General features: G+C 56.5%; 2 protein-coding genes across 8 annotated transcripts; both read right to left on the bottom strand.

Moving 5' to 3' along the window:
• Window positions 1-644: 644 nt before the first annotated feature.
• ACE (angiotensin I converting enzyme) lies at window positions 645-21,918 on the bottom strand. 7 transcript variants are annotated; one of them, NM_001008995.3, is made up of 25 exons: window positions 21,639-21,913; window positions 20,880-21,047; window positions 19,905-19,998; window positions 19,117-19,260; window positions 18,501-18,692; window positions 17,841-17,938; window positions 17,290-17,462; window positions 16,339-16,562; window positions 15,855-15,999; window positions 15,458-15,556; window positions 15,045-15,167; window positions 14,477-14,688; window positions 13,645-13,781; window positions 12,301-12,459; window positions 11,949-12,036; window positions 10,229-10,372; window positions 9,888-10,079; window positions 7,959-8,056; window positions 7,629-7,801; window positions 5,349-5,572; window positions 4,942-5,086; window positions 4,534-4,632; window positions 2,498-2,620; window positions 2,041-2,228; window positions 645-1,871 (listed from the first exon to the last, which is right to left on the bottom strand). In NM_001008995.3, exons 1-25 carry the CDS (start codon window positions 21,885-21,887, stop codon window positions 1,642-1,644), a joined length of 3,921 nt encoding a protein of 1,306 aa, NP_001008995.2. In that variant the 5' UTR covers window positions 21,888-21,913; the 3' UTR covers window positions 645-1,641. The 7 variants fall into 7 exon arrangements, with proteins under 7 accessions (NP_001008995.2, XP_016785979.1, XP_016785978.1 ...); XM_016930490.3 differs by lacking the exon at window positions 9,888-10,079 and having other exon boundaries at window positions 1,390-1,871; window positions 21,639-21,918; XM_016930489.3 differs by lacking the exon at window positions 15,045-15,167 and having other exon boundaries at window positions 1,390-1,871; window positions 21,639-21,915.
• Window positions 21,919-26,818: 4,900 nt separating this feature from the next.
• On the bottom strand, window positions 26,819-27,558 carry LOC107969085 (peptidyl-prolyl cis-trans isomerase A-like). The gene has a single exon (XM_054670583.2). It carries the CDS (start codon window positions 27,411-27,413, stop codon window positions 26,877-26,879), a length of 537 nt encoding a protein of 178 aa, XP_054526558.1. The 5' UTR covers window positions 27,414-27,558; the 3' UTR covers window positions 26,819-26,876.
• Window positions 27,559-27,873: the final 315 nt, after the last annotated feature.

Genomic DNA, 27,873 nt, shown 5'->3' with positions numbered 1-27,873 from the left:
AAAAAAAAAAAGCAAAGGGGGTCATATGATGATGACTTTTGTCTGGTAAACAAAGAGCTTTCAAAACAGGCTGGGAAAAGGGGGGATAATTCAAGAAGTCTTCAGTGGTAGATGGCTTGGAACTATTTAGAGGACATGTTTATAAATTCCATTGTCCTATGTAATCATAAACTTCCACCCTCTTTCAATCCTAAAATACCTCAGCCCCACATCCTGCCTTACAGAACGGGCCTGTAACAGCCAAGCCTGTGTACAACACACACACAGACACGGACACACAGAGACACGCACGGCACCTGGATTGGGGGGCAAAAGCTGTGGACTAAGGGGGACAGATACTGGGAGATGGACCTAGCTAGGGTGAAGACATCAGCAAAGCCCAGAAGAGACTCAGGGCTGAGGGTTTGACAGAGGGGCCCGGGTGGCTGGGGAGCCCCTGGCCCCAGCAAATGGACCAACTTCTATTGGCCAAGTTCGAAGTCTGGCATTTAAATATCAGAAAAACAGATCTAGTTGTATGAAGTGATAAAAGGATGTATGACTGTAAATATGGTGTGATCCCATTTAAAATACACATGTGCTGAGAAGAAGTCCGGCAAGTTGTACACCAAAACGTCAACAGGGCTTATCTCTTGACGTTGATATAAAGGGCTTTTATTTTCTTTACAGTTTTCTGTATTTTCCAAATTTCTACATAAACATACACATAAAAGTCATAAAAATGTCCCTCAAAATGACACTCCCTCCAATGCAGGGAGTGAGGAGGTGTGTGCTGGGACGCCAGCAGGGTGGCTGCTGGCAGCTAATCCCTGTGCAGGTGCAGCCACTGCTACACTCCAGCGTCTGAGGCCCCTCTGCACTGGCAGTGTTAGAATGGCTGTCTGAGAGCCAAGGCTGTTCACCCGAGCAGAGAGTCATGGAGCTGGTACAGGCAGGAGCCAAGGTAAGCACTAGGCTGGTGTGTGCCCTCCAGGGGGCACCCTCCTTGAAGCAGGCCCTCCAAGGTACTCGCCCCCTGAGGCAGCCAATAACAGCCGGAAGCCTTCCCCTGGGGGGACCTGGCCATTTGTGGAGCAGGGAAAGGCTCCACTGCCAGTGGAAATGTGAGGCCAGCAGCCCAGGATGTCTGCTTCCCAGAGTCCGCGTGGGTCAGTGCTTGGGCCAGACAGGGGCTGCCTGCGGTGGCAGGACAGTGGCCGGCTGCCTGGGCTGGAGGGAAGACAGGCGCCAGCGCCAGGAGGTGCTGGGGCAGAGCTCTGGGGATCCTCCCCGGCTCCTGAAGGAGGATGGAGGAACAAACCTAGTAACGGGACCCACTTGACTGCCAGGAGGCAGGAAAGCAGCCTGTCCCTGTCCCTGGCTTCCCTGTGAGGGACACAGACTCAGATGGGGAGGGCAGGACCTTTAATTGTATTCACAGAGAGACTTGGAGAGGTGGGGCTCAGTGTCAGGCAGCCGTGTGCTGGGAGAAGGGGCTGGGGCGGCTGGTGGTCTGGAGGACTGGGAGGGGAGGGGGACAGGGACAGGGCAGGAGGAGCAGGGTGGGCTGGGGTGTGGGGTGTGTCCTCAGTTGCCCACCAGTGTTCCCATCCCAGTCTCTGGTGGGAGGCCCTTGGGCAGGGCCGACCCAGCCGGGTCACCTCAGGAGTGTCTCAGCTCCACCTCGGAGTCAAACTGGGGCCCGTGGGAGTGCCGGTGGAGGCTGCGGTGGCGGATGCTGAAGAGCCGCTGGCTGAGGCCCAGGGTGGCTACCAGCAGGGCGATGCCCAGGAAGAGCAGCAGCCACTGGCCCACGCGGGCCTGCTGCGCATCCAGGTCCAGGCCCAGGAAGCTGACGCGGCCGCTGTCTGGAAGGGGCCCTTCTGAGCGAGCTGAGTGGGAAGCAAGGAGACAGCATGGGCAGGGCAGGGCAGGGCAGGGCAAGGGTGCGGGGCAGGGCAAGGGTGCGGGGCAGGGCCAGGCTCCGAGGTCAGCCGCATGGCTGCCCAGCCTGGGGAGGGGGTTAAGGCCCAAGGCTGGAGGTGGGGTGGGTGGCGGTACCGGAGTTCGGCGTCCAGTTGTACTGCGGCCAGCCCAGCTTCTCCCCATGCAGCTCGTTCTCCGTGCGGAGCCAGTCCAGCAGCGGCTTGAAGTAGCTCAACATGGCCGAGGCGCTCATGTTGGGCTGGCCCGTGATCAGCTGCATGGCTTCCGGCCACGGCCTACTGAAGCCCAGCTTCATGGCGGTCCTGGGGAGGCATGAGACAGGGAGGCAGAGTTAGAAGGACATGGCCCCTCTTGCCCCCACCTGACATCCACTCTCCATACCCACTCCCAGCTGAAACTTGTCCCAGGGCCCCAGGGCTCCAGGTGCCTAAGGAGATGGCACATCAGGCCTGGCCCACGCTGCAGGTGGGGGTTCCCGGCTCAAAATGGCAAGTGTTCCCACAAAAGCTCTAGTGGACGGACCCCTCAAGGCCCAGGGCATGGAAACAAAGGAGGGCTGGAGGACACTCACGCCAGGCGCTGCCCGGCCTCCTTGGACTGGTAGATGTCACACTTGTGCAGGGGGCCCGTGTGGCCAGCTGCCTGGCACAGTGCCTCATGGAACTGGAACTGGATGATGAAGCTGACGAAGTACCTGGAGCAGAGCGAGGCCGTGGCCCGGGGCGGAGTTGGTTGAGGGCCTTGTGCCACTGGGCCCCAGGCCCTTCTGCACATCACATGTGATGTGTGCTAAGTCACATGCGCACAGCAGAGCCAAGGCCCCCCAACTCTGCCCACAGCTATCAGGGTGAGCTCCCCCACCCCAGCTCTTAGCATTGTCTGAGCCTCTTCCTAGCCGTGCCTGTGTAGATGCCTCCCACCCACAGAGCTGCCTCCACAACTCAGGAGGGCCTGCTCCATGGGGTCAGGGCAGAGCCCTTCAGAGATCTGGCAGGTGGCTTTGGAGGCAGTGAGGTCTCCATCCCTGGGGTATATGTGTGTGGCAAGGTGTGGCCAAATGGGCCGTGTGGATCTGGTAGGGTGGTCTGGGCAGGGAAGCCAGTCCTACATGATCTTATCCAAAGCATCACGAATTCCCTGGTAGAAATCTGCCAGTCAAGGCTGGAGGATTCTCCCCAGCTTAAAGTCTGAAGAGGTTTTAAATGTCCTGAGCCAGTGGCACAGGCCTCTCACTTTGAATGCTGGGTGCAAGCATGTACCACCTAGTTCCCTGGTCTTTCCTAAAAGTGCTTTGCGAAGGCTGCTGGCCAGAATCCGGAATGTTTTTCTAGAGCAGCCAAGTCTCCTTTGCCCACCCCTGTTTGGAGAATTGTCTGCATTAAGCTGGGAAGCTAGCCATCACACCAGCTGGCTCCCGGGTGAGAGCCAGCGCCAGCTGGGAACCCCAGGGACCACTCCAGCAGGCAGGCGGGAGCCCTGTCATAAGTGTCATCTCTGGAGCACCGTCTAGGTCAGGCCTGTCTGAGGTGCTCCAGGGATGCCCTCTTCCTGGACTCTGGGGACAGACTTCATCCATCCCACAATCAGTTATTAGCACTTGATGATGTGCTGGCATCATCCCAGGTGCCAGGAGGCAAGGTGGGCATGGGCCCTGCCCTTGCTGGGCTTCCAGGGACCACGGGAGGCCAGGGCCAGCCCTCTGGGGGTGGCCTGGGCTACCTGTAGCCCGGGGGCACCTGGAACTCCAGCCTGAGGTCTCTCTAGCCCCCAGCCTCCCAGGGAGCCTCCCGGATCACAAACAGCCTTGCTAGCCCTCAGCAAGTGCTCTCCCGGGGCACACAGAAGGAGAGGGGCTGCATTGGGCACACTCATCTGTGGCCATGTGACCTGCAGACCTAGTGTGCAGCTACATTCCACTAGAGAGTGACGAATAGTGGGGTCCTGGCCACCCCTCCCTGAGGAGGCTGTGTATGAGACAGAATGCTAAGAAGTTAGCCATCGTGCATCCTGTGAAATGGGGTTCACAGGTCAGGAAATGGAAGCTCACAGAAATTGAGGAATTTTCTCAAGGAAGCAAAGTAATGGAGATGGGGTTTGAACCCAGTTCTGTCTGACCCCAGCCTGTGACTGTAACTTGCCCCAGCAACCCTGCCTCCCACCTTAACCGGTCTCCAATCCTACATTTTAGTGTCCAGAAGGGCTTCCAGGTACAATTCAAATTGTATCGCAGACAATGTTCAATAATAGTAAAAGAATCACAGTCTTGTTTTAAAAGCAAAACAAAACAGTGCAGAGCTCATGATCCAGCCATGAGTTGTGGTTATAATGTTAACTACTTAACCAAGGTCTGGTAACCATTAGCCAATTATTAGGTTGAGTTTCTGTGTTCAACTGTTTGGATGGTACAGACTCTCATCAAAAGAATGTTCAAGAAAAAACCCATCAGCCTTGGCAGTGGGTGAGTGGGCCCAGGCACCTGCACCGTGCGGCCGGCTCCCCCGGGTCTGCCCTGACTGGCAGAGCTTGTGGACCGGGCAGTGGCCGCAGTTGAAACACAAAGCTGTGGGTACTGCCCCTCACAATGCGCCCTCCTGCCTTTCCCGTTACCTGATGTAAGGCACGCTAGAAGGAATGTGGAACTTGGCCCCTGGGTCAAAGTCACCTTGAGTCCTGGGCACTGGGGGGCAGAGGCCCTGGTACTTCAGCCTGTCAAGTGGGAATATATGTTGGAAGATGAGTTTGGGGAGAACCAGGCTGGAGGTGGCATTTTTGACTTGAAGGAGGGTCCCTGAACTTGGGGCTATACTGGGCACCCCATTCTCCTGCATGCTGGGCCTCTGTGCACAATCACCCCGTTTTCCCCATCACTTACACCACACACATCATATGCACAGACACAATAGTGTACACACACACACACACACACTCCCCTACCCTGGCCCATCCAGACACCCAGGCACATGCAGACACTCGCAGAGATCCCCCAGCCCGCATCCCGTGGGAGTGTTCCAGAACCTGAGGCTCCACCACTCCTGGTTATAGTTCTCCTTGGTGATGCTTCCATCAAATACCCTCCAGCGCCACTGATCGACGAGGTAGCTGAAGGGGATAAAGGCGATCTTGTCAAGGGCCATCTTCATCAGAAAGTTGATGTCATGCTCTGCAAGGGAAGGGAGCCCAGCTGTCAGACCCAGGGTCCTAGTGGCTTGGCCCTGCTGTGCCTGTGATGGTGGAGGGGTGGGGGTGCTGTACCTTTTGGGCCCTGTGACCTGCCTCCTGGGATGGTCTGGGTGGCTCCCTTCCTTCCCATTGCTCTGCCCCACACCTCTGCCCATGGGCCACTAAGTGCCCCTTTCCCACCTCCCAAGCTCACCACCCTTTCTTGGTCCTCAGCCCACCAGGGCCTCCCGCTTCTCTCTCACCGTCGCTGCCACCCTCACTGCTCAGCAGGTTGAGACTGTGCAGGTGCTTGGGCGTAGACACTGAGAGGGCTAGCACGTCCCCAATGGCCTCATGGAAGCCGGGGTTGGCACCCTCCCTCAAGGCCACAGGTAAGTCTTTGTACTGCATGAAATACTGGATGTGGCCCATTTCGTGGTGGGCCACCACCAGGTCCTCCAAGTTCACGGTGGTGCACTGCTTGATCCTAGGAATAGTGGAGTGGGGGAGAGGGTGTTGGGAGAGGACAGTGAGAAGCCCTGGGCATAAGGGAACAGTGGGCCTTGCTACACCCAGGGCAGACCCCAGCACTGCAGCATGCAGGGGACACAGCACTGTGGGGAGGGAGGGGAAGGGCAACCACTGAGTGTGCTTAAGAGGGAATCTGGGGGCAGAAGCCCCTAGCATCAGGCCATTCAGGCCATTCCTCTGCCTCCCATTTTCCTGAATGACTCCAGCCCCCACCACCTGTTGCTTTCTGACTGTACAAAGTGCTTGCTCTAGAGGCACTGGGACATTGTGAACTTTCTAGAGAATGTGTGGCCAGTGGGTTCCCATGTACACATGCTTTATCTCCCAAGACGGAGGCTCCTTGAAGGAAACAACTGTTTCTGTCAGGGGTGAGAGTGGGCGATTCTGCATCTCATGCGGCCCAACAGCGACAAACTTATTCACCCCAAGAATTCTTATGGCCAGGATGAATGGCAGCTGCAGAGCTGCCCAAACCAGAAGGTTCTACCGTCTCTCGTCAGTCCTTCCTTGTTCTCATTTACTTATTTATTTTTTATGAAATGGGGTCTCGCTATGTTGCCCAGGATGGTCTCGAACTCCTGAGCTCAAGCAGACCTCCTGCCTCGGCTTCCCAAAGTGCTGAGATTACAGGTGTGAGCCACCGCACCCAGCCCTTCCTTGTTGTTTAGCAAACCAATTCAAACTGCGGGAAATTCTCTCTTGGATCTAACTGGAAGCCTTTTGGCTCAGGTGAATCCTGTTTTTCTGTCATTCTCATCGGGGAGAGGGAAGGAAGAGCTGCCCAGCATCCTGGCCACAACAAGGCTGGGGTCTATCCAGCTTCTCCTCTGACTCCCCATAAAAGGGAAGACCCCACAAGGGCTCTCATCCCCCAGATCCTGTCTCCTCTCAGCCCTGTGGCTGAGTCCTCATGCCTGGAAGGGCCTGCACAGCCCAGGGAATCCCATCGGGTTTTGTTTCAGGCTCCCCGTGTCTGTTCTCCTTGTAAGAGACACTTCTTCAGCTGTGACAGACGGTCTTTGCCACTTCTCCCAAGTGGGAGGGACTTTTTTCTCTTCTCTTGAATCTGGGTGAACTTGTGACTTGTTCTAGCCAATAAAACATGGCAGAAGTGACTCTGGGCCAGTTTTGGACCTAGCCTTGAGAACTGGCTGCGTCAGTAGTTGCTGTGGGGGAAGCTGGCTGCCAGGTAAATCTGCCCACCTCAGATTCCACGCTGGGAGGGCGCCCGAGCTAGCCTGGAGAGATGCCTGACCCACCTCCAGCCATTCCAGCCATCTCACCCCAAGCACCCAACATGTGAGCCAAGAGGCCAGTGGGAACATGTGCCCCAGCATCTGCCACATGGGAAAAACCGAGCACCTCAACCGACAGCCAGAACTGGGGCTCTGGACATATGGCCCCCATTGAGCCATCCCGGCTGTGAGAGCTGCCCCCAACAGAGGGGGCCCTGTAGAGAAAGGCCATTTCCACTGTGTACTGCCTGCATTCCTGGCACATAAAATCATAAGCAAAATCAACTGGTTGTTTCGTAAGGCTAAGCTCTGGGGTGCTTGGTTGCACAGCAATAGGTAACCAAAACGCCATTCTCCAAGGAAGGCAGCTTCTGAGCCTGTCAGGGGTGAGAGTGGATCTGTACAGAGCCCCCAACATCCTCGTGTGCCTCCCTGTGTCACAGCATGTGCCCCCAGGGAGAGGCCAGCTCCATGCAGGGGCTGCTCCCAAGGAGGGAGGCGGGGCAGCCTACCATGCTCAAACCCAGGACTGGGACCTTGAGCACTTCCCAGCGGCCAGGCTGACAGAGCTGTTGCGTGCTTCAGAAGTCCCCATCAGGCGGATGGGGTTTTCCTGCCAGAAGCCAACGCCTCTCTAGACACTCAGTCCCAAACTCTGGCCCTGTCCCCATCCTGCCCTGCTGGCTCCAGCTGGGGGACAGTAGTGGACCCTTTGCTTGGCTCATTTCCCTTGCCCGTGGGGCTCAGGAACGAGGCCTGAGCCCTAGCTGGATGTACCGGAAGTCCTTGCCGTTGTAGAAGTCCCAGGCCGAGGCGTGGCAGACCACCTCCCGCCCGTCGGTTGGCTTCTCCAGCATCGACTTGTTCCAGAACTCAGGAGGCACGGGCAGCAGCCCCAGGGAGGTGAAGAAATCATCAGCCTCCTTAAACATCCTCCTGGGTGTCCAGCCCTGCAAGCAGAGGGAGTTCTGCCCAAACTGGGGGTTCCGGGGACAGACTGCGTGCTGCCGTGGGGATCCCGGGGGAGGGCTAAACTGGAGGGAACTCCTGAATCAGAGGGCCCCTCCCATCCCAGCGGGGCCTCCCTGCCCCTGGGCTGGTGCGGACCTGCTTTAGCATAGCCTCTGTGGTGTCCATCGAGGGGGCTGAAGGGAAGGGCACCACCAAGTCATAGATGTTGGACCAGGTCTGCGCCCACATGTTCCCTGGAGGCGAGTGTGGGGGATGGCAGAGAGAGGAAAGACAAATGTTACTTAGGCTCAATGCCATCCTGCAGGAAGAGCGCTCCAGATCCCAGTCCTGCTAATCATAGTGGCATTTCTTGAGCACCTACTGTTTGCAAGCTTTGAGGCACACATCATCTTTGGTGTGCATATCCAGCCCAGCCCAGTAGGTCGTTACTGCCTGGCTCTAGGTGGGGGCCTTGCTGGTTATCAGGGAATCCAGGTGGTCTTCACTGTCCGTGAGCAGTGGAGACCAATGTGACTAGCAACTGCTGACATGTGAGGACATTACAGGTCCCCAGAACACCTACACCCCGGTGGCCACCTCTTATTGGCTCTGCACCAAGAACATTGTATGAATTCACTTTTAATACTGTCTGCACCCAGGTACTGTCACGATTCCCATTGGCTAGTAAAGGAAACAGGCTGGAGAGTTAAGTGACCCCCCCCCTCCGCCGGGGGCCCACGGCTCCTAAGTGGCAGGGCTGGGATTGAAAGGCTGGCAGGCTGCTCTCTTCACCAGCCACTCTGCCATGTCCCCTCCACACCACCTGAGGTCGGTGTCTGCAGCTCAGCAACTCTGACAGGAACCAGCCGTCTCCTTCAGGAGAGGCTGATGCCTCTGAGTTTAGTGTAAGAAAAGAGCCTAGTTCTCCACGACAGAGGAAAAGGAAGAAACTCAGGATGAATGGAAGGCTCAGAAACAGATTTGGACTCAAGGCTCTTTCCTAGCCAAGTGAGGGGAAGCTTCGGCTGACATCAGATGAAGTCTAAAGTGCAAACCAGTGAGAGAGGGTTAGAGCGATGAGTGATGGAGAGAACATGAGAGAGAAGAGGGAGAGAGCCAGGGAGAGAGCCAGAGAGAGAGAGAGAGAGAGCGCATCAGTGTTAGGTTGCTCCCCTTTCCCCTTTTACCAATTGTCAGGGGCTGAGTTCTAAGGCCAGCTCTGCCCCAGCTCCCAGGCCACGCTGGGCATGTTGCTTTTCTTCCCGGGGCCTGTGTTTCCCAGTTGGTGAACTGACGTCCACTGTGACATCACCAGATGTTCTTTGGTCTCACCAGAGAGGGGCTGAAGAGGGCTGGACTCCCAGCCTGTGTGGGAGCTAGACCCACAGCCAGGCCGTCCTCTGGGGCCTCCCTTATAGTTTCTAAATGGTCTGAGGGCCTGTCTGGTCTCTCTGCTCCAGGAAAGTGTTCCTAACAGCCCATCAGGGACAGAGAACCAGTAGCCTCTGCTTTGCCTTACTCCCTACCATCCCTTACTGTCCTCACCGCCTACTTCACACATTCAGGGCATCTGAGATTGCAGCCCTTGGCAAAGGAGGGTCCAGGGTTGAAGTAGATTTACATTCTCAGGTTCTTCTTTGTTCCAGTTCCCTTGGCCTGAACACTGCGTCTGTCCTCTCATCCCCCACTTCCCATCTGTCAAACCCTGTCATCTTCCGAGGCCCTGCTCACAGGCCACCTCTTGGCAAAGCCTCCCCAGCTCCCACTCACAGCCTCTTCCTCGCCCTCTAAGATCACACAGTGTCGTGATGGGTGCCGTGGTCTCCTGGACAAGATTATTAACTTCTTCCCCCTATCCATGGTGACTTGCCCGACATAGATCTGCAGTGAATGTGGCACCAGATGCAAGTGGGGGGCTCCCCACTCCCAGCGCCCACCCCCCTCCAGCCTGGGCAACCTTCCCCCACCAGGGCTGGAGTCTCTCAGTCCCCAGCCTGCTCCCTACCCTCTAGTCAGACCTGTCCCAACCCTCACTCACACTGTGGTCCGTCTTTACCCTCCTCAAGGCCCGACATGTGCCCTTACCCAGCAGGTGAGCAGGAATGGGCCCCTCCAGGTTGATGTGCTGGGCCCCATAGTGACGGTGCAGGGCCCGGCGCACGTAGGCATGCAGGTTCAGGTAGAGCGGCTGCAGCTCCTGGAAGAGCCGCTCCAGGTCTTGCTCCAGGGATGGTGTCTCGTACATAGACCTCCACGAGTCCCCTGCGTCTACATAGCCTACAGAGGGGACACAGCCAGGCTCTCCCAACACCTCATTACCTGCCTCCTCCAGGGATCTACCTTTTCCTAGGCTTGGGGTTTCACAGCACCTCTTTGAGGAAAATGAAGGGACCCAAGTGCCAGTGATGTTGGCAGCAGGGACTCACCATTGAGCCGGGCAGCCTGGTTGATGAGTTCCACGTATTTCGGGTAAAACTGGAGGATGGCTCTCCCCGCCTTGTCTCGCCAGCCCTCCCATGCCCATAACAAGTCTTCATATTTCCGGGATGTGGCCATCACATTCGTCAGATCTGGTAGGGGGTTGAATGGCTTGAGCTCCAGCCCTTAGCTCACCTCTGCTTGTAAGGGGAGCTCAGAGAATTTCAGAGCTGGAATAAAATTGGCGAAACCACATAAAAGTGACTGTATAGGCAGCAGGTCTAGAGAAATGGGAGAAAGGATGGGAGTGGCTCTCCAGCAGTGGCTTACAGAGTCCCCGGCCTGGGGCCACATGCTGCAGACACCTGCAGGGCCTCAGCAGTCCTGTGAGGGGCGTGCTTGAGTCTCTCTCCTTTCCTTCTTTTTTTTTTTTTTTTTTTTTTGAGACAGGGTCTCACTCTGTCGCCCAGGCTGTAGTGCAGTGGCGCCATCATGGCTCACTGCAGCCTTGACCTCCCAGGCTCAAGCAATCCTTCCATCTCAGCCTCCCTAGCAGCTAGGACTACAGGCATGCACCACCACATCCAACTAATTTTTTGTATTTTATTTGTAGAGATGGGGTCTTGCTGTATTGCCCAGGCTGGGCTCAAGCGATTCTCATGCCTCAGCCTCCCAAGTAGCTGGGACTACAGGCATCTACCACCACGCCCAGCTAACTTTTGTATTTTTAGTACAGATGGGGTTTCACCATGTTGGCCAGGCTGGTCTCAAACTCCCGGCCTCAAGTGATCTACTCACCTTGGCCTCCCAAAGTGCTGGGATTAGAGGCATGAGCCACCACACCCGGCCAGCCTCCCCTCACACTTGGCATGCGTACCCACATCCACAACTTGTAGGCCAAACCCTGTCCTGGGAAAACCGTTTCTCCTGTTTATTTTCCATTTCCCCTTCTATTTGTCATCGTTCTAATGTGGGAGCTGGGCTGGGGGCCAGAAAGACCCATTTCTGGGTGGAGATTCCTCATGGAAGAATGTTTATGCCTCAAGTTCTCCAACCCTGGAAAGGGTGGGTTGAGAGGGAGCTGGGAGGTATCTGTGTGTGGGTCCTTGTGTCGGGGGTGAGCTCTTTCAAACGGGCTGGGGTAAGAAGGACCAGCCAGTGGGGAGAAAAGAGGATGGTCAAGAGCTGTCTACTTCTATCCAGCAGGAAGTGGCAGGGTGGGGGAGGGAAGTGAAAGGAATCAGAGGCTCAGGTTCTAGTCTGGCGCTTTCAGGGGCTGTGTGACTCAATTTCCTTATCAGTCACATGCTGGGAGAGGGGCTCAGGAAAGACAGAGAAGGTGAGGAAGTCAAGGGCAGGATCACAAAAGGAGGCCGGGGGGAGCTAGTGTCCCCGAGTTCCCCCCATTTGGAGTCCAAGCCCATGAAATACAACTTTGAGATCCCGCTGCTCTGAGGGGCGGCGTGCAGAGAGGACAGGAGAGAGTGGACACCCTTAAGCAGAGGGCGGTTCTGAGGGAGGGGCAGCTGATCGGGGCGTGGTATGAAGTAGGTACCGGCTCTCAGTGGGGCAGAGAAGCCCCCCTCGTGGAAAACAAGAAAGGGCATTTCCTGGGCACGCTGACCCCAAGAGCGAGGGGAGCCCAACTCTGTGCTCTCACCCAGCACCCCCGGGCCCCATGCCAGTCCCAGCCCTTGCCTCTCACTCAGCCTGCACATGAGCTCTCACCTGGCTCGAGCTGCAGGCAGCTGCCATTTGTGTGGCACACAGTGGCCACGCTGTAGGTGGTTTCCATATCCAACAGGATCTTGTTGTACTGCAGGAGGAAGGAGAGGCAATGAGCTGTACTCCTTTGCACTTGGTCTCTCTGGGGCCTGCACTGCCCCCAGGCCCCATGGGCTGGCGGGTGGGGAGCCAGGGAGCTGGGGAGCACTGCCCTCTCAGCAGTTCTGAGGTGCACATCGCATGGCAGATGCCATGACTTGATACAACGAGGAAGCAGTGCGAAGGCCAGGCCAGACCCTGTGTTGGGCTCACTGCCCCAGGATTCCCTTCTCCCTGTACCTTGCGAGCCACACACCTCCTCCAGCTCCTGGGCAGGCAGCGCTGCCCGTTCTAGGTCCTGAACCTTCTTTATGATCCGCTTGATAGTGGTGTTCTGCAACTGGTTCACATCAAACCTCCTGGCCTGGGTGCCGTATTTCAGGGTGTGGTTGGCTATCTGCATGTTCTTCTGCAGCTGAGGGCACAGGGGGATGGTGTCACAGGGCCCAGGAGCTGCAGAGCAGACTCTGAGTGGGAAGCCCCAAGTGGGAGCTGAGGGCTGGAGGTGGTGGTGAGGGGGCAGTGGGATTAAGTTGCAACCTTTGCCTATAAGACTCTCCGCAAGCTGGACGCTGATAACGTCCTGGATGCAGTACTCACCCTCCCTGGATGCCTGCGGTCAAGCAACACATATCCAGGCAGGGGCAGAGAAGAGAAGACCCCCGAGTGTCTTAAAGGCCCTTAGGAAGGAGCCAGCTTGGTATTAGCTCTGTGGCCTTTCTGAACCTCAGAGTTAATATCAAATCCCATCTGTAAAATGGGAATAAGCTCACCAATTTTGCAAGGCTGTTGAGAAAAAGATGAGGCAACAGATCAAAGTGCCAAGGAACAGTAACAGTGTGTGGCTCAGTGGCATAATTTGTGCTCAGCCAAACAGGCAGGGAATGAGGGTAAAGAGGAAGTGTAGCCCCTTTTGTAGAGGAGACAAACAGAGGCTTTCAATCTTTTAAAAAACGACTTGAGCACCACTTATTTATGTACAAATTATTCTGTTACTAGAGATTGATTTTTGTTTATTTGTTTGTTTGAATAGAGATGGGATCTTGCTATGTTGCCCAGGCTAGTCTCCAACTCCTGGCTTCAAGTGATCCTCCCACCTAGGCCTCCCAGAGACTGATTTTTAAGGAAAGAAGAATTGCTCAGGCACTGAGTAAATGTTCATCAAAATCTGAAATTGAGTTTTTTTTTTTTTTTTTTTTAGATGGAGTCTCACTCTGTCGCCCAGGCTGGAGTGCAGTGGTGCCATCTCGGCTCACTGCAAGCTCTGCCTCCCGGGTTCACGCCATTCTCCTGCCTCAGCCTCCTGAGTACTGGGACTACAGGTGGCCGCCACCACACCCGGCTAATTTTTGTATTTTTATTAGAGATGGGGTTTCACCGTGTTAGCCAGGATGGTCTTGATCTGACCTCGTGATCCGCCTGCCTCCCCCTCCCAAAGTGCTGGGATTACAGGCGTGAGCCACCGCGCCCGGCCCGAAATTGAGTATTGTTTTAAATATTCAATTTAAAATGTGGTGGCAGCCCCACTGTGTGGTGAGCGGGACAGCATCTCTGTGTGTGTGCACATGCTCAGGTTTGGGGGTGGGGAGGTGGCTCCCACCAGAATCTTGCTGGTCTCTGTGGTGATGTTGGTGTTGTAGTTCCAGTTGGCCTCGGCATACTCGTTCCACACCACCTGGGATGTCCGGTCATATTCCTCCACAAACTTGCTGGCCTCAGCCTCATCAGTCACCAGGTCTGTGGGACAGAGTGCAGGGAAACAGACAAACCTCTGCCTCCCCTCTCCAGGTTTGTGGTCTCACCAGAAGCCATTATCCCTCTCCCACTCCCTTGTACCCTGCCCCTGTCCCTACCCGGCCCCGCCTCTCCCACCCCTGGCACCCTGCCCCTCCCCTGCATGGTCCCACTTGGGCTCTGGGCTGATGTCTGGTGGGCCGTCGCCTGGTGGGTGGTTGTCTGGCCGCTGGTTGTTGCCTGGCTGCTTGTCCCATGGGTGACTGTCACCTGTCGGGGTGCCTCCTGGCTAGGGACCAGCAGAGGGTGCCCGTAGCAGAGCAGCAGGAAGAGGAGGCTGGGAAGTCCTGCAGTAGCCCAACCCTGGCCCATGGCCGCAGGAGAGCAGAGTCCTGCAGCTACCGTCCCCTGGCCAATAAGAGTGGAGCCCGCAGTGTGACCTCACAGAGCCTTGTGCCTGGCTTCCTCTGGAAGGGGAGGGGCCCTCAGGTCTGAGCACACCCTCTCTAGGATGCTGGGGGAAAGACATGCCTGTCCCCACTCGCAGGCCCTGCTGATGAGCTTGGGGGGCTGCCTGGCCCTCCAGGACAGGGTACCAGGGCTCAGCTGGTAGGAGCTGACCAGGAACCTGGGGCCTGGGCCAAGCCCAGAGTTGAGGACCCACCTTAGCCCCACACCACCCTCACTCAGGGCTTTACCTATGCCCTCCGGGTAGTTGTCAGGTAACGGCGGGTGCCACTGGTACTCGGGCCAGCCCAGGACCTCGCCGTTCTGCTGGTTCTGCTCCTGCAGCCACTGGGTGACTGGCTGGAAGTACTTGAGCAGCGGCTGGGCATCCAGGGCATCTAAGCCGACCATGTCCTTCAGCACCTCCTGCCAGGGCCTAGAGGAGCCAGCCTGCAGCACCTTCCTGGTGGGCAGTGGGTACCATGGGCACAGGGGACTCAGGCTGGAGTCTGCTCCTGGACCCCGGCCCACATGCCCCTGGCCACTTCCGCCCCCCAATGGACTGCAGAAACTGTGGCAATAAGACCCTGGGGCCTGGGATCTCTCTGATAGTGGCAGGGGGCATTTGTCTCGCCCCATGCCAGCCAGAAGGCCCACTCAATAAATACTTGACGAGATAGCGAGGAGACAGGCATCCACATCAGTCCAGCTCTGTGGTTGGTGCCCCACACCCCATCAGAGCAGCCAGACACCTCCTGCCACACCCTTTGCCAGCCGCTCCTCTCTGCCTCCCACTTCCCCCGGCTTCCCACCACACACCGGAGCTTGGCCCCTGCCTTGGTGGACTGGTAGATGTCACACTGGTGCAGTGGGCCCTCATAGCCTGCCTCCTTGCACAGGGCTTCATGGAACTGGAACTGCAGGACAAAACTCACAAAGTACCTGCAGGCACAGGGTGGGAGTCAGGGAAGATCATGGGGGGCCAGGAACAGGGGTTCCTTACCCAGGCACCATCCAGCTTCCTGCAGGGCAGAGGCTGGACCAGAAGCTATCTTGGGGGAGAAGGGAGACCCAAGACAGGCTCAGGAGAGTGGGCCACTCTAACTCCAGGCCTTTGAGGTCTGGAGGAGCATGGGGACAAGCCCTGGGGATAAGGCAGCTAGGATCACAGGAGGAGAAGTGGATTGAGGGTGTAACAGTACTGGGGGTGGGTGGGGTGGGGGTGCTAATACCTGATGTATGGTGTCACATTTGGAACATGAAACTTAGCTCCAGCATCAAAGTGGGTTTCGTTTCGGGTAACAGGAGGACAGATGCCCTGATACTTGGTTCTGGAAAAGGATGGTTAAATTGTCTTAGGGCCTAGAGGTTGCAAACAGATGGAGTTAGCTTTTGTAGAAAAGGCATTTCCACCCGGCAACCCTTCCCCATCCTGAGGAACTGAGGAAGTCTTCCAGGAAGACTTCCTGGAAGAGGGAGTTTCAGGCAGGAAAGGAGAAGGCGGTGGGTCACAGCGGGGGACATCATTAGAAAGGAGAGGCTAGAACTGGCTGGGGCAGGAGGCGCCTGGCTGTCCAGGAGGCTGGGGAGGGCTAGCTGGGGCGAAGGCTTTTCTATCCCTCCTCTCACCGAAGATACCACCAGTCGAAGTTGTAGCGGGAATTGGGGGTACGCCCACTAAAGACCCCCCAGCGCCACTGGTCCACCAAGTAGCCAAAGGGCAGGAAGGCAATTTTTTCCAGTGCCATTTTTAGCAAGTAATTGATGTCACTTTCTGTTGGGAGATGAGATGAAAGGAGAGGGGAGAGGTCAGAGGGAGAAGAGGGTCCCCTAAGAGTGGGGGCTGGGGGGGCAGCAGGAAGTGAGGCCAGGGAGATGCAGAGAAGGTAAGGCTGGCCCTCGAGACCCTGGGCCCTGCTTGGAAGAGGACCCCCAGGTGTGCTGAGCTGGGCGCAGTGTGCACCGTGAGGCTCTAGGAGGATCCCGAACCCTGCCTGACCTGGGGCCGGGAGGCAGAAAGAAGGGCAGAGCTGAGTGGGGCAAGTGAGGTCCTGCTGTGGGGTGGAGCGGGGTTCAGGTGAGGCTGGGTGGGGGCCTCTCAGCCCTCCCATACCCGTGTCATTGGTGACATTGTCCAGCAGGCCGATTTTGTGCAGATGTGCAGGAGTGGAGACCGAGAGCGCCAGCACGTCCCCAATGGCCTCATGGAAGCCGGGGTTGGCCCCCCCACGCAGGGAGACGGGCAGATCCTTGTACTGCAGGTAGTACTGTATATGGCCCATCTCATGGTGCACTGTGGAGAGCTGGTCCATTGTGACCCGTGTGCACTGCTTGATCCTGGGGCGTAGAGAGGGCGAGGGTGAGAGTGACGGATGGGCAGAACAGGGCAGGGCCAGGGCACAGGGCAGATTGGCACCTGAAAGACAGGAATGAGGAGGGAGCTGCCCTGGGGCATGAAGCCGCAGTAGAAACAAGCAACTTCTTTTTTTCTTTTTTTTTTTTGAGACAGCGTCCCACTCTTTTGTACAGGCTGGAGTGCAGTGACACATTCTCAGCTCACTGCAACCTCCGCCTCCCGGGTTCAAGAGATTCTCCTGCCTCAGCCTCCTGAGTAGCTGGGATTACAGGCACCCGCCATCACCCCTGGCTAATTTATTTTTGTATTTTTAGTAGAGACGGGGTTTCGCCATATTGGCCAGGCTGGTCTCAAACTTCTGACCTCAGGTGATCCACCCGCCTCGGCCTCCCAAAGTGCTGGGATTACAGGTGTGACCACCGTGCCTGGCAGAAACAAGCAAATTCTTTACCCTGCCCTGGCTCACCACCACTTGGGCCTTCTTCCTCCATTCCAAGGTACAGAGGTGACTATTTGTCAAAGCTGCCAGGGAAGGTGGACTAATAGGCCTCCTATACCTCCTAGCCCTGGAACAGACCCAGCCTCCAACCAGTGCTGGGGTAGGGTAGAGGCAGGCCTGGGAACCAGCTTCCCCGCGCCTGGGATGCCTGCCTTTCCCCGGGCCCCAGAACCGGGGAACCCCAGAACGTGCTCTTCCCATGTCTGGACCTGAAGTCTTTCCTGTTGTAGAAGTCCCAAGCCGAGGCGTGGCACACCACTTCCCGCCCGTCAGCCGGCTTCTCCAGCATCGACCCTTCCCAGAACTCGGGAGGCATCGGGGAGAGCTCCAGGGAGGTGAAGAACTCCTCTGCCACCCGGAACATGTGCGTGGCGTTCCAGCCCTGGAGGCGGGGTGTGGAGCCAGGTCAGGGGGAGCCCACTCTGGCTGGCCTGGGGACAGGGCTGGGGTCCCCATCTCGGGTCAACTCCCTGTGCATGAAAGCTTCTCTGCTCTGTGGCCACCATTCCCAGAGGCAGGGCCCTCACTGCCCACAGCAGATGAGTGAAAGTGCGTTGCTGCTCTCATCCTGCCACTGTGGAGCCTGGAGGGAGGAGCTGGCACCTCACTGAGGGGGCCGACCCCAGCTCACTGCTCCTACAGACACACCAGGCTGCTGCTCAGTACCCGACACCTTCCCGCCCCTGTGCCCATCTCTGACTCCCTCTTTTTGCGCCCCACCCCCCACCCCCGCCACCCCAGGCTTGAGCCCAGAGCTTACCTGCTGCAGCATAGTACTGGTGACATCGAGGTTGGGCTTGTCTGGGAAAGGCACCACCATGTCGTAGATGTTTTCCCAGCTCTGGGCCCACATGTCTCCTAGATAAGGAAGGAAGGGGACAGCTTGGCTCCCTGCCTGGCTGTGCCTGCTTCTCCATGCATCGCTGAGTGGCACCCTGGGGCCGGCACCTGCACCCTGGGGCCCTCAAGGGCTGCAGGCCTGGCTTAGGGCCAGAAATCTCACACATCAGTCCCACCCACACTCCTCCGAGGGCCACATGTCCTGGGGCTGCAAGATGCTGCCACTGTCATTTCTGGCTGTGCCAGGTCCCAGCCACTCAATCCTGAGGCAGGGCCACAGTGCTTGTTTCCTTGGGCATGAGCTAGGCTGATGGCTCCCCCACTGGACCCAGGGCCAGAGCCTTTGGTTTGGCCCCTAGCTCTCTGACCACTAAGTCCCTCACGACCCTAAGCCTCAGGGTCCCCACCTGTAAAGTGGGAACACGAATGGTCTCCTGCATGTGAAGCAAACAGTATGATGCCCCACACATGTGAGATGTGAGGGTCACAACCCACCTTCCCTTATCCTGGACATCCCCCACCCCTACCTCGGGACCCACACTTCCGTGGGACTCCTGTGGAGGCGAGGCCAGGTCCTTACCCAGCAGATGAGCAGGGATGGGTCCCCTGAGGTTGATGTATCTGTCCCCGTATCGGCGATGCAGCGCGCGGCGGACGAAGGCATGGAGGTTCAGGTAGAGGGGCTCTAGCTGTTGGTAGAGGTGTTCCAGATCGTCCTCGAAGGTGGGGGAGTTGTACCAGGAGCGCCAGTAGGCCCCCGTGTCTGTGAAGCCTGGGGGCGTGGGGGTGAGGTATGTAGCTCAGGCCAAAGGCTCGGACCTCAGCCTCTCAGCTGTAAGTCGGCTCTTCCACTGGCTCGAGGCCCGTGGATCTGCAGCTAGCTGGAAAATTGGCTTGGGGGTTGCCACTCTACAATTTCTAATTAGCTACAGCCGGCTAAACAGATCCTGGAGGTTCCCAGAGGCAAAGAGGAGCACCAGGGCCAGGAGTGACAGCAGGATGGCCACGTGGGGCAGCCCAGCAGCAAAGTCCAGGCACACTGGGTGCAGGCCAGTCCCACCTCCACTTTCTGGGAAACTCAGGGCCTGCTGGAATTGTCATACCAGCTGCTCTGCCTGACTCTGGGCTGGGACTCTGGGGAGACAGCTGAGAGAGGACACCTGGCGTGGTTCCTGGACAGGGAGAGGCCTGCTCACCGTCCTGCTTGTAGGCTTCATTGCTGAGGGCAGTGAAATCCTCGTACAGCGGTTTCAGCGGGATGCCCGCAGCGTTGTGCCAGCCCTCCCAGGCAAACAGGAGCATGGCGTAGCTTCGCGAGGAAGCCAGGATGTTCGTGAGATCTGAGACACAGGCAGGCAGGGTCGGTGAGGAGGCCTCCACCAGAGCCTGCACCAGTCCTCACTGCTCCCACCAGCTTCCTGAACATCACGGTGCCCCCAGAGCCAGGGGCCACCTACAGGCCTGGTGGGAGGGGGCTGGGAGCTACAGAAACACCCAGGCAGGGCCCCTGCCCCAGAGACATGACCACCTAAGGTGGTTGACACCAAGGGGACACCCAAAGGCCAAAACCCAGACAGACACTTAGCGGCCTATTGGATGGAGTGCCTTCCTCGAAGCTGCTCGTAAAGGGGGCTGGAGCGGGGTTTAAGGGGAAGCCACGAGGGGTCCCTGGCCTGAGGGCTCCTGGGGAACATGAGAGGACCCACGAAAGGGGAAACCAGGCAGCCAGGAGGAAGGCCTAGGGGTGATGGGAGAGGCCGAGGTACACACAGAAGTGGGGGCTGCAGCTGGAGATTCCAGAAGTCCACTTGCCAAGAGAAGCAGGGCGTGGGGGTATCTGCACCGTCCAGCCCCAGTTGGAGGGCAACACCTTTGGGTTTACCTGCTGTCTCCACAGACCCTACACAACTGCATGGTCCGGAGTGCAGCAGGGCAATGTGGGAACACTAGGGCACCGCCGAGAGGGGAGCTGCAAGGGCCGTACCTGGGTCCAGGGACCAGCAGGTGGCAGTCTTGTTGGGGAGGCAGACCTTGGCGGTGGAGTAGATCCTGCTCATGTTGCTTAGCAGGGCGTTGTACTGGGGAGTCAGAGGGGAGGAATGCTCCAGTGACCAGCCCCTGGGACATCTGCCCTCCCCTCGCTGCTAGAAGGAGCCCACAGAGTGGATGTAGCTTGGACAAGGCCACTCAGTGGCACCGGGGCACTTCTGATCACTAACACACGAGTCCCCTGCCAGTGGAGGCAGCCTGTGGAGTGGGGGACAGGAGTCCTGAAAGTCAGGGTCAGGGTCAAGTCCCAGCTTGGCACCACCCTGCAGTGAGGGCAGATCCCTCCCATTCTCTGGCTTTGGTGACTTCCCAGTCTTTCTCAACCTTTTCTCTCTCTCTTTTTTTTGGGGGGAGGTCTCACTCTGTCACGCAGGCTGGGGTGCAGTAGTGCAATCACAGCTCACTGTAGCCTTGACCTCCTGGGCTCAGGTGATCCTTCCCCCTCAGTTTCAAGAGTAGCTGGGACTGTAGGTGCACGCACCACCAAGCCCAGCTATTTTTTTTTTGTAGAGACGAGGTTTTGCCATGTTGGCCAGGCTGGTCTTGAACTCCTGGGCTCAAGCGATGCGCCCACCTCAGCCTCCCAAAGTGCTGGGATTACAGGCTTGAGCCACCACGCCCAGCCCTTCTCAACTCTTCCAAAGAAGCTCATAAACCAGCCTAGGGAGAAGTGTATTTGAATTTGGCTTCCTACTCCAGAATGCTTCCTTTAACAGAAAATAACTCCCCACCCCATCTCCAAGAAAAATCAATGCTCAGAAAGCCATTCTGTGCTTACCTGGGCTTTCCCTTCTGCCAGGGCCCATGTGGATCCCAGGGTCCCTCCCTCCCTGACGGGCTGCTCTCCCCCGACCCCCACGATGGGGCACTAGGAGGCCGCCCCCGAGCTCTGCCTCAGCCCTCAGCCCACCTGCTGCCGCTTAGCCAGGGGCAGATTGGCAGAGCCCAGGGTGCGCACAGCTCCGATGATCCTGCGCAGCTGCGGGTCCGTGAAGTTCTGCCAGACCGGTTCATACAGCTCCTTGGCCTTCTGGCCCCAGGCCTCCGCAAACTCCTGGCTGAGCAGGGCTGCTTCCTCCTATTGGGCACCAGGAGGGCAGGGAGGGTGTAGGGAGGACCCCGCTTAGATGCACGCCATAGAGGAGAAGCCACGGTGCTGGGGGAGGGGAGGAAGGCCAAGGGCTTCCAGAGCCCGGGCCCTGGGGAGATCCCTACGGGAGACCTTAGTTTGCAGAAGCCGCGCTTCCTCCTTCTGGAGGGAATCTGCCTCATGGGAATGGTGGAGCAGAAATTGGGACCAGAAAAGAGGCCGGGCGAGTGGAGGGTGGATGGACAGTGCAGTGCGGTGACGGTGACAGCGACAGCGTCCGGAGGTGAGAAGGCAGCTGCCCGAGAGCGCGGGGGCCCCAGAGCCAAGCCCAGCACCTTCGGCGAAGGCGGGCGCGGCCTGGGAGCAGCCAGCCTCATCCATCCAACTCGTGCATGCTGGGAGCGCAGGCCGTGCGCGCAGCCCGGCGCTCGGGCCCCGCGGCTGACTGTCGGGGCGAGGGTCGGGGGTCGGGGTGGGGTTCGGGTCGGGGGCGCCAGCCTGCCCGCCCCACAAGCCGGCCGCGTGCTGTGATTGGCCGCCGCGGCCCCGCCCCGCCCCCGCCCGGGCCCGGGCGCCCACCTGGCGCCTTGCATTCTCCGCGGTGATGTTGGTGTCGTGCGCCCAGCTGGCGGCCACGCTCTGGAACAGCACCTGTTCGGCGCTGGAGTTGTAGCTCTGCGCGAAGAGCTGCGCCCCGGCCTCGTCAGCAGAAAAGTTGCCGGGCTGCAGCCCGGGGTCCAGCGCCAGGGCGGGCTGCGGCGGCAGCAGCAACAGCAGCGGCAGCGGCAGCAGCAGCCCCGGCCCCCGGCGGCCCGAGGCGGCCCCCATGACGCGGTGCGCGGTGCTCGGCGCTGCCCCCTCTCCTGCGCCGCGGCCGCCCTGCGGGTTATAAAACCCGACACACCCCCGCCCCCGCCCCGCCGCGCTTCCTCCTCCGCTCCAAAGTCCCCCGCGGCGCGGGCCGAGGTTCCTGGCCCGCCCCGGGCAGGGGCGCGGGCCGGGGAGGGGCCGAGGTGCAGCCCGGGGGTGGCGGGATGGGGCTGGGTCCGGCTCCCGCAGAGGAAGCTGGAGAAAGGGCCTCCTCTCTTTTGAAGATGGGGACCCGGCAGTTTGCCGGAACACCCGAGCCTGCCCACCGTGCGGCCGCGCAGCCTCGGCCGGGGCCTGGGAGCCTAGCGGCCTCCGGCTCGATCTTCCCAGCCCGACCCCCCGGAGCCTCCCGCCTCCGGAGTGACAAGGCCGGGGCCCCAGGAGCTGTCCGCAGGCGCCGCTCGTGCGGCGGGGATGGGGCTGATCGGGCCTGGCCGGCTTCTTCACCAGGCCATGGTCGAGGGGCGGGGACGTCGCCTGTTGGGGGTAGGGGTGTGGCGGGGGGGAGAGGAGGGAGGCGGGGACCTTAGGTGTCTTGCAGGCGCCTCCGGGAGGTGCTGGAGAGGCTCAGGGCGGCCGGCACACCTGGGGCTTGGGGCGGGGGGCTGCGAGGGAGGGGGAGCCACAGAGCGCAGGAGCTTTGGAGCGCCTGCCCTCTTTCCCCCCGAGGACACAGGCTGCCAGTCGCTCAGCAGAAAACATCACACACGATCCCAACAGAGTCCTAGAACCCGAGGCTAGCAGGCTTTGAGAGCGACACAAAGCCTCAGAGATGAGAACAACCCCCTCATTTTACAGATGAAGAAATTGCCGCTCAGGTTGAGAGGCTTGCTCCAAGTCACCTCAGGTCTCCACACTCCCCTGTGTTTTCCTGTCTCATCCACGTGTCCCTCAAAGTGACAAGTGTGGGGGAGGGAGGACAGTCTTGTCCTATTGGCGCACAGGGCGGTTGTGGAGGCCACCTCGGCACCATGGCGTCTGCTGCCAGAGGCGGGAAGCCCCTTGACCCTGGCAGAGGCCCGGCGGCGCAGTGGGAGGTGGGGCAATGGAGGAACCGTGGGGTGAGGCTGGGCGGTGGGATCAGGGAAGGAGCCAGGGACAGCTGCTCCCAAGACCCCAACCCATTAGGCTGCTGGGGGCTGTTGGGAATCACTTGGGCTTCTGGGTGAGTGGGGGATGGTGTCTGGGGCTCTGAGGGACACGTGCACCTTGCTGTGCAGCATGGAGTGTGTGCAGGAGGCTGTGACCCCGCGTTCCTGTGAGATGCACCTCCAGTGAGATCGCACTGACTTGTCAGATGACGTGTTGCAGGGGAGAGGGGGCGGTGGGGAGAGGAAGAAGGTGGCTGTCCCTAGCACTAGAGGGAGAAGGCAGGGCCTTGTTAAACACTGGCCGGCAGTGGGGCCGGGAGAGGAGAGCTGGGGTCAGGCCTGGCCCTGGCCCGCTTTGCCAGCCTCCCTCCTGACCTGCAGTTTTCCCTCACAACTCCTCCCTGCCCAGTTTGGCTTGGAGAGCCAGTGGATACCAGAGGACATGGGTGCACTTCTGGGCCGGCTACGTTGGTGGACTTTTGTGATCAGAGCAGCCCCATCGAAGGCCAGGGGCCAGGGAGGGCAAGGTGGTGGCCTGGGCTCTCCTCCCAGGAGCCACCCTGCTCTCAGGGGTCCTAACAGCTTGGCCTTCCAGGCTTTGAGGGCTGTGGGTGTCTGTGTGCAAATGAGCTGCTATCTTCTGGGAGGAAGCAGTCTTTCTGTGGAAAGAGGCTTGGGTGGGGAAGAGATGAGAGTGGGGCTCTGTCAGCCTCTGAAGGAGGGGTCCAAGGGAGGAGAGATGAGTAGAGAGGAGAAGAGCCTGAGGCCTAACCTGTATCCAGAGGCCCTCAGCCAGAGGCTGGCCTCGCCTCCAAAGAGTTCCTGAGAACCCTCTTCAGGAGGGTGGAGGGCGGGCATTGCTTCTGCTGGTTCATTCTCCCGTCTGACTCCAAGGCATTTCCACAATGTCTATAGACCCTGGGTTAGGGACTGTGTCAGCAATAAACAGCCTCCGCCTCCACTTCCAACAGGGTTGGAAGATAATGGAAGTCTTCTCCTGGACCTGGAACAGCTGACACCAGGGCTGCTGGAGGCATCACCCTGCACCTCCCTCACTGTAACGCTTTATTAGAATGGCTTGTTAAATCCCCCAGCTTCATCACTAAATCGTATGTTACTGGAGGGCAGGGATGGCGTCTGCCTTGTTCTCTGTGGTTTTCTCAGAGTTTAGCATGGTGCCTAGCACAGGGCAAAACCTCATCGAAGGAAGGGTGCAGAGGAAAGAGGAAATGACCCACACTCGTATTCACACTCCGGGGGGTGAGCACACAGCCTTTTGCAGGAATAATATAAGAAGAGCCAGACTTCATTAATTTGGAATTTGCAATAATACAGACACTGCAACCTTGAGCCCAGTGAGTAAAAATTTAAAATATCTTCTATTTTTAGGGTCTTATTCATGAAGGAGAAGGATAAATAGAAATAAATAGCTTACATTTGTATAGTGCTTTAGTGCTAAATTCTTGTGTATAAACAATCTAATTTGGTATTTACAATAACCTTGAGAGGTAGGAAAGAGATAAGGCTGTCTGGGCAGTCAGCCACCTCCTCGGCTGCCGTCACAACAAAGGAGAAGGCTCAAATCCTGCAGGAGGATGTCATTATGAATAGGCCAGTGCAGAGAGCCACAGAGACCTGACCCACGTGAGGTAACTCAGTTGGCTTGGGAATCTTTTCATCTCTCTTCCAGGAAGTACAGGTCACCAGTTACCACAGGAGAGAAAAACAGCCCTTAAAAATATGCTCAACAATGGAATAGAATTGAGAGTCCAGAAATGAACCCGTACAATTATGTTCAATTGTTTTTGACAAGAACACTAGGACAATTAAATGGGAAAGAAAATATTTTTAACAAATGGTGCTGGGGCAATTGGATTTCCACATGTAAAAGAATGAAGTTGGGCCCCTTTCTAATACCATATACAAAATTTGGGGCTGGGTGCAGTGGCTCATGCCTATAATCCCAGAACTTTGGGAAGCTGAGGTGGGCGGATCACTGGAGCTTAGGAGTATGAGACCAGTCTGGGCAATACGGTGAAACCCTATCTCTACAAAAAAATTAGCTGGGCATGGTTGCGCATGTCTATAGTACCAGCTACTTGGGAGGCTGAAGTGGGAGGATTGCTTGAGGCCAAGAGGTTGAGGCTGCAGTGAGCCATGATTGTGCCTCTGCACTCCAGCCTGGGTGACAGAGTAAGACCCTGTCTCAAAACAAAAAACAAAAAACAAAACAAAAGACTTAAAATAGACCTTGATGTAAGAACTAAAATCATAAAACTTTTAGAAGAAAACATAGGCAATAAATCTTTGTGACCTTGGATTAGTCAATGGTTTCTTAGATATGACACCAAAAGCATAAGTGATGAAAGAAAAAACAGATAAATTGGTCTTCATCAAAATTTAAAACTTTTGTTTCAATGACACCATCAAGAAAATGAAAAGACGGCCAGGCACAGTGGCTCACACCTGTAATCCCAGCACTTTGGGAGGCCGAGGTGGGTAGATCGCCTGAGGTCGGGAGTTCGAGACCAGGCTGGCCAATATGGAGAAACCCCATCTCTACTAAAAATACAAAAATTAGCCAGGCGTGGTGGTTCATGCCTGTAATCCCAGCTACTCGGGAGGCTGAGGCAGGAGAATCGCTTGAACCTGGGAGGCAGAGATTGTGGTGAGCCGAGATTGTGCCACTGCACTCCAGCCTGGGCAACAAGAGCAAAACTCCGTCTCAAAAAAAAAAAAGAAAGAAAATGAAAAGACAACCCATGGGATGAGAGAAGATATTTGCAAAGTATGTACAGCAGCCCCCCCCCTTATCCTCAGTGGGTACATTCCAAGACTCTCAATGGATGCCTGAAATTGAAGAAAGTACCAAGCCCTATATACACTATATTTTTTCCTATACATACATACATACCAATAACAAGGTTTAATTTATAAATTAGGTGCAGTAAGAGATTAGCAATAACATAATAAAATAGAACAATTATAACAATATACTGTAATAAAAGTTACGTAAATGTCTCTCTCTTTCTCTGTCAGAATATCTTCCTGTGCTATCCTCCCTGTTCTTGTGATGGTGAGCACAGTGACACAATACGATGGGGTGAGATGAAGTGAGGTGGATGATGTAGTGTTAAGCTGTGATGTAGCATTAAGCTACTATTGACCTTCTGTATTCTGCATCTGTGTAACCATCCCTTGCAGTGAATGGCTTGGAGTCACTTTTCAGGGGATCTTTTGCTGACGTCTTCTAGTAGGCTCAGTGCTTTGTGGCACCACAATCAGGACACATTTCTGTCCATGTCTTCACAAATATATAATGCCTTTTCCGTCTTTTTTTTTTGAGATAGAGTCTCGCTCTGTTGCCCAGGCTGGAGTGCAGTGGTGCGATCTCGGCTCACTGCAAGCTCCACCTCCTGGGTTCACGCCATTCCCCTGCCTCAGCCTTCCAAGTAGCTGGGCCCGCAGGTGCACGCCACGACGCCTGGCTAATTTTTTTTGTATTTTCAGTAGAGATGGGATTTCACCGTGTTAGCCAGGGTGGTCTCGATCTCCTGACCTTTGGTAGGCCCACCGCGGCCTCCCAAAGTGCTGGGATTAGAGGAGTGAGCCACCGCTCCCAGCCTCTTCTTTCTTTTTATTTTATTTTTTTGCAATTGTTATTTAGTTTTTATCTCATAATCATAAACTTAACTCTGAAATCCAGCTAGGCATGGAGGAGAATAAGGCAAACATGGAACCCAAAGGGAACTGAGAGCACAAAGATTAGAGGCTACTGTGAGCAAATGAGGTGGAGGGTGCTCTCCTGAGCTACAAAAGGAATGATCTGGTGGTTAAGATAAAACACAAGTCAAACTTAGTAGAGTTGTCCACAGTCGGCAATGGTGATCTTCTTGCTGGTCTTGCCATTCCTGGACCCAAAGCGCTCCATGGCCTCCGCAATATTCATGCCTTCTTTCACTTTGCCAAGGACCACATGCATGCCATCCAACCACGCAGTCTTGGCAGTGCAGTTGCAAAACTGGGAACCATTTGTGTTGGGTCCAGCATTTGCCATGGAAAAGATGCCAGGACCTGTATGCTTCAGAATGAAGTTCTCATCATCAAATTTCTCCCCATAGATGGACTTGCCACCAGTGCCATTATGGTGTGTGAAGTCACCACCCTGACACATAAACCCTGGAATAATTCTGTGAAAGCAGGAACTCTTATAACCAAACCCTTTCTCTCCAGTGCGCAGAGCAGGAAAGTTTTCTGCTGTCTTTGGAAACTTGTCTGCAAACAGCTTGAAGGAGACGTGGCCCAAGGGCTCACTGTTGATGGTGATGTCAAAGAACACGGTGGGTTGACCATGGCTGGGCATATATATACTATAATATATGTGACATGGCATGACAGGGCTCCCGGCGGCATCGGAATCTGTGGTATGGGGTTTCTTTTAGGGGTAGTGAAATGTTCTGACATTAGTAGTGATGGTTGTACAACTCTGAATATTCTAAAAGCCACTCAGTTGTATACTTTAAAAGGGGGGATTTTATGGTATATGAACTATATCTTGATAAAACTGTTGTTTTAAAAAAAAAGTCCAAATGTTTAATTCCATCATTCTTTGTTAATCAAGAATTCTGATTATGGATTGGTTTTCACAGAAGCTGTGGTTCTGTCCCCAAAAGTCCGCATACTCCTCTTTGTTTGGCCAAAGCTTGCCCATTCCTCAAAGTTCAGTTCAAGTCTTGCCTCTAACACGAAGCAGCCCTAGTTTCCCCAACCATGCTAGTCTTTTCTTTCTATATTCAGTTTTTTTTTTTTTTTTTTTTTTTTGAGACAGAGTCTGGCTCTGTCGCCCAGGCTGG

This window comes from Pan troglodytes, chromosome 19 (genome assembly GCF_028858775.2).
Source record: "Pan troglodytes isolate AG18354 chromosome 19, NHGRI_mPanTro3-v2.0_pri, whole genome shotgun sequence".
Taxonomy (NCBI): domain Eukaryota; kingdom Metazoa; phylum Chordata; class Mammalia; order Primates; family Hominidae; genus Pan; species Pan troglodytes.
This window is presented reverse-complemented; position numbering and strand designations above follow the sequence as displayed.

What these genes read in the sequence shown, in the direction of transcription:
- LOC107969085 (XM_054670583.2), bottom strand. Translation starts at nt 27,413, where the DNA reads ATGCCATGTCACATATATTATAGTATATATATGCCCAGCCATGGTCAA.
- ACE (NM_001008995.3), bottom strand. Translation starts at nt 21,887, where the DNA reads ATGGGGGCCGCCTCGGGCCGCCGGGGGCCGGGGCTGCTGCTGCCGCTG. An exon ending in CAACTACCCGGAGGGCATAG is followed by an intron (nt 13,782 to 14,476) that starts GTAAAGCCCTGA and finishes TCTGTCCCACAG; the next exon opens with ACCTGGTGACTGATGAGGCT. An exon ending in GAGGCCGGGCAGCGCCTGGC is followed by an intron (nt 2,229 to 2,497) that starts GTGAGTGTCCTC and finishes ATGCCTCCCCAG; the next exon opens with GACCGCCATGAAGCTGGGCT.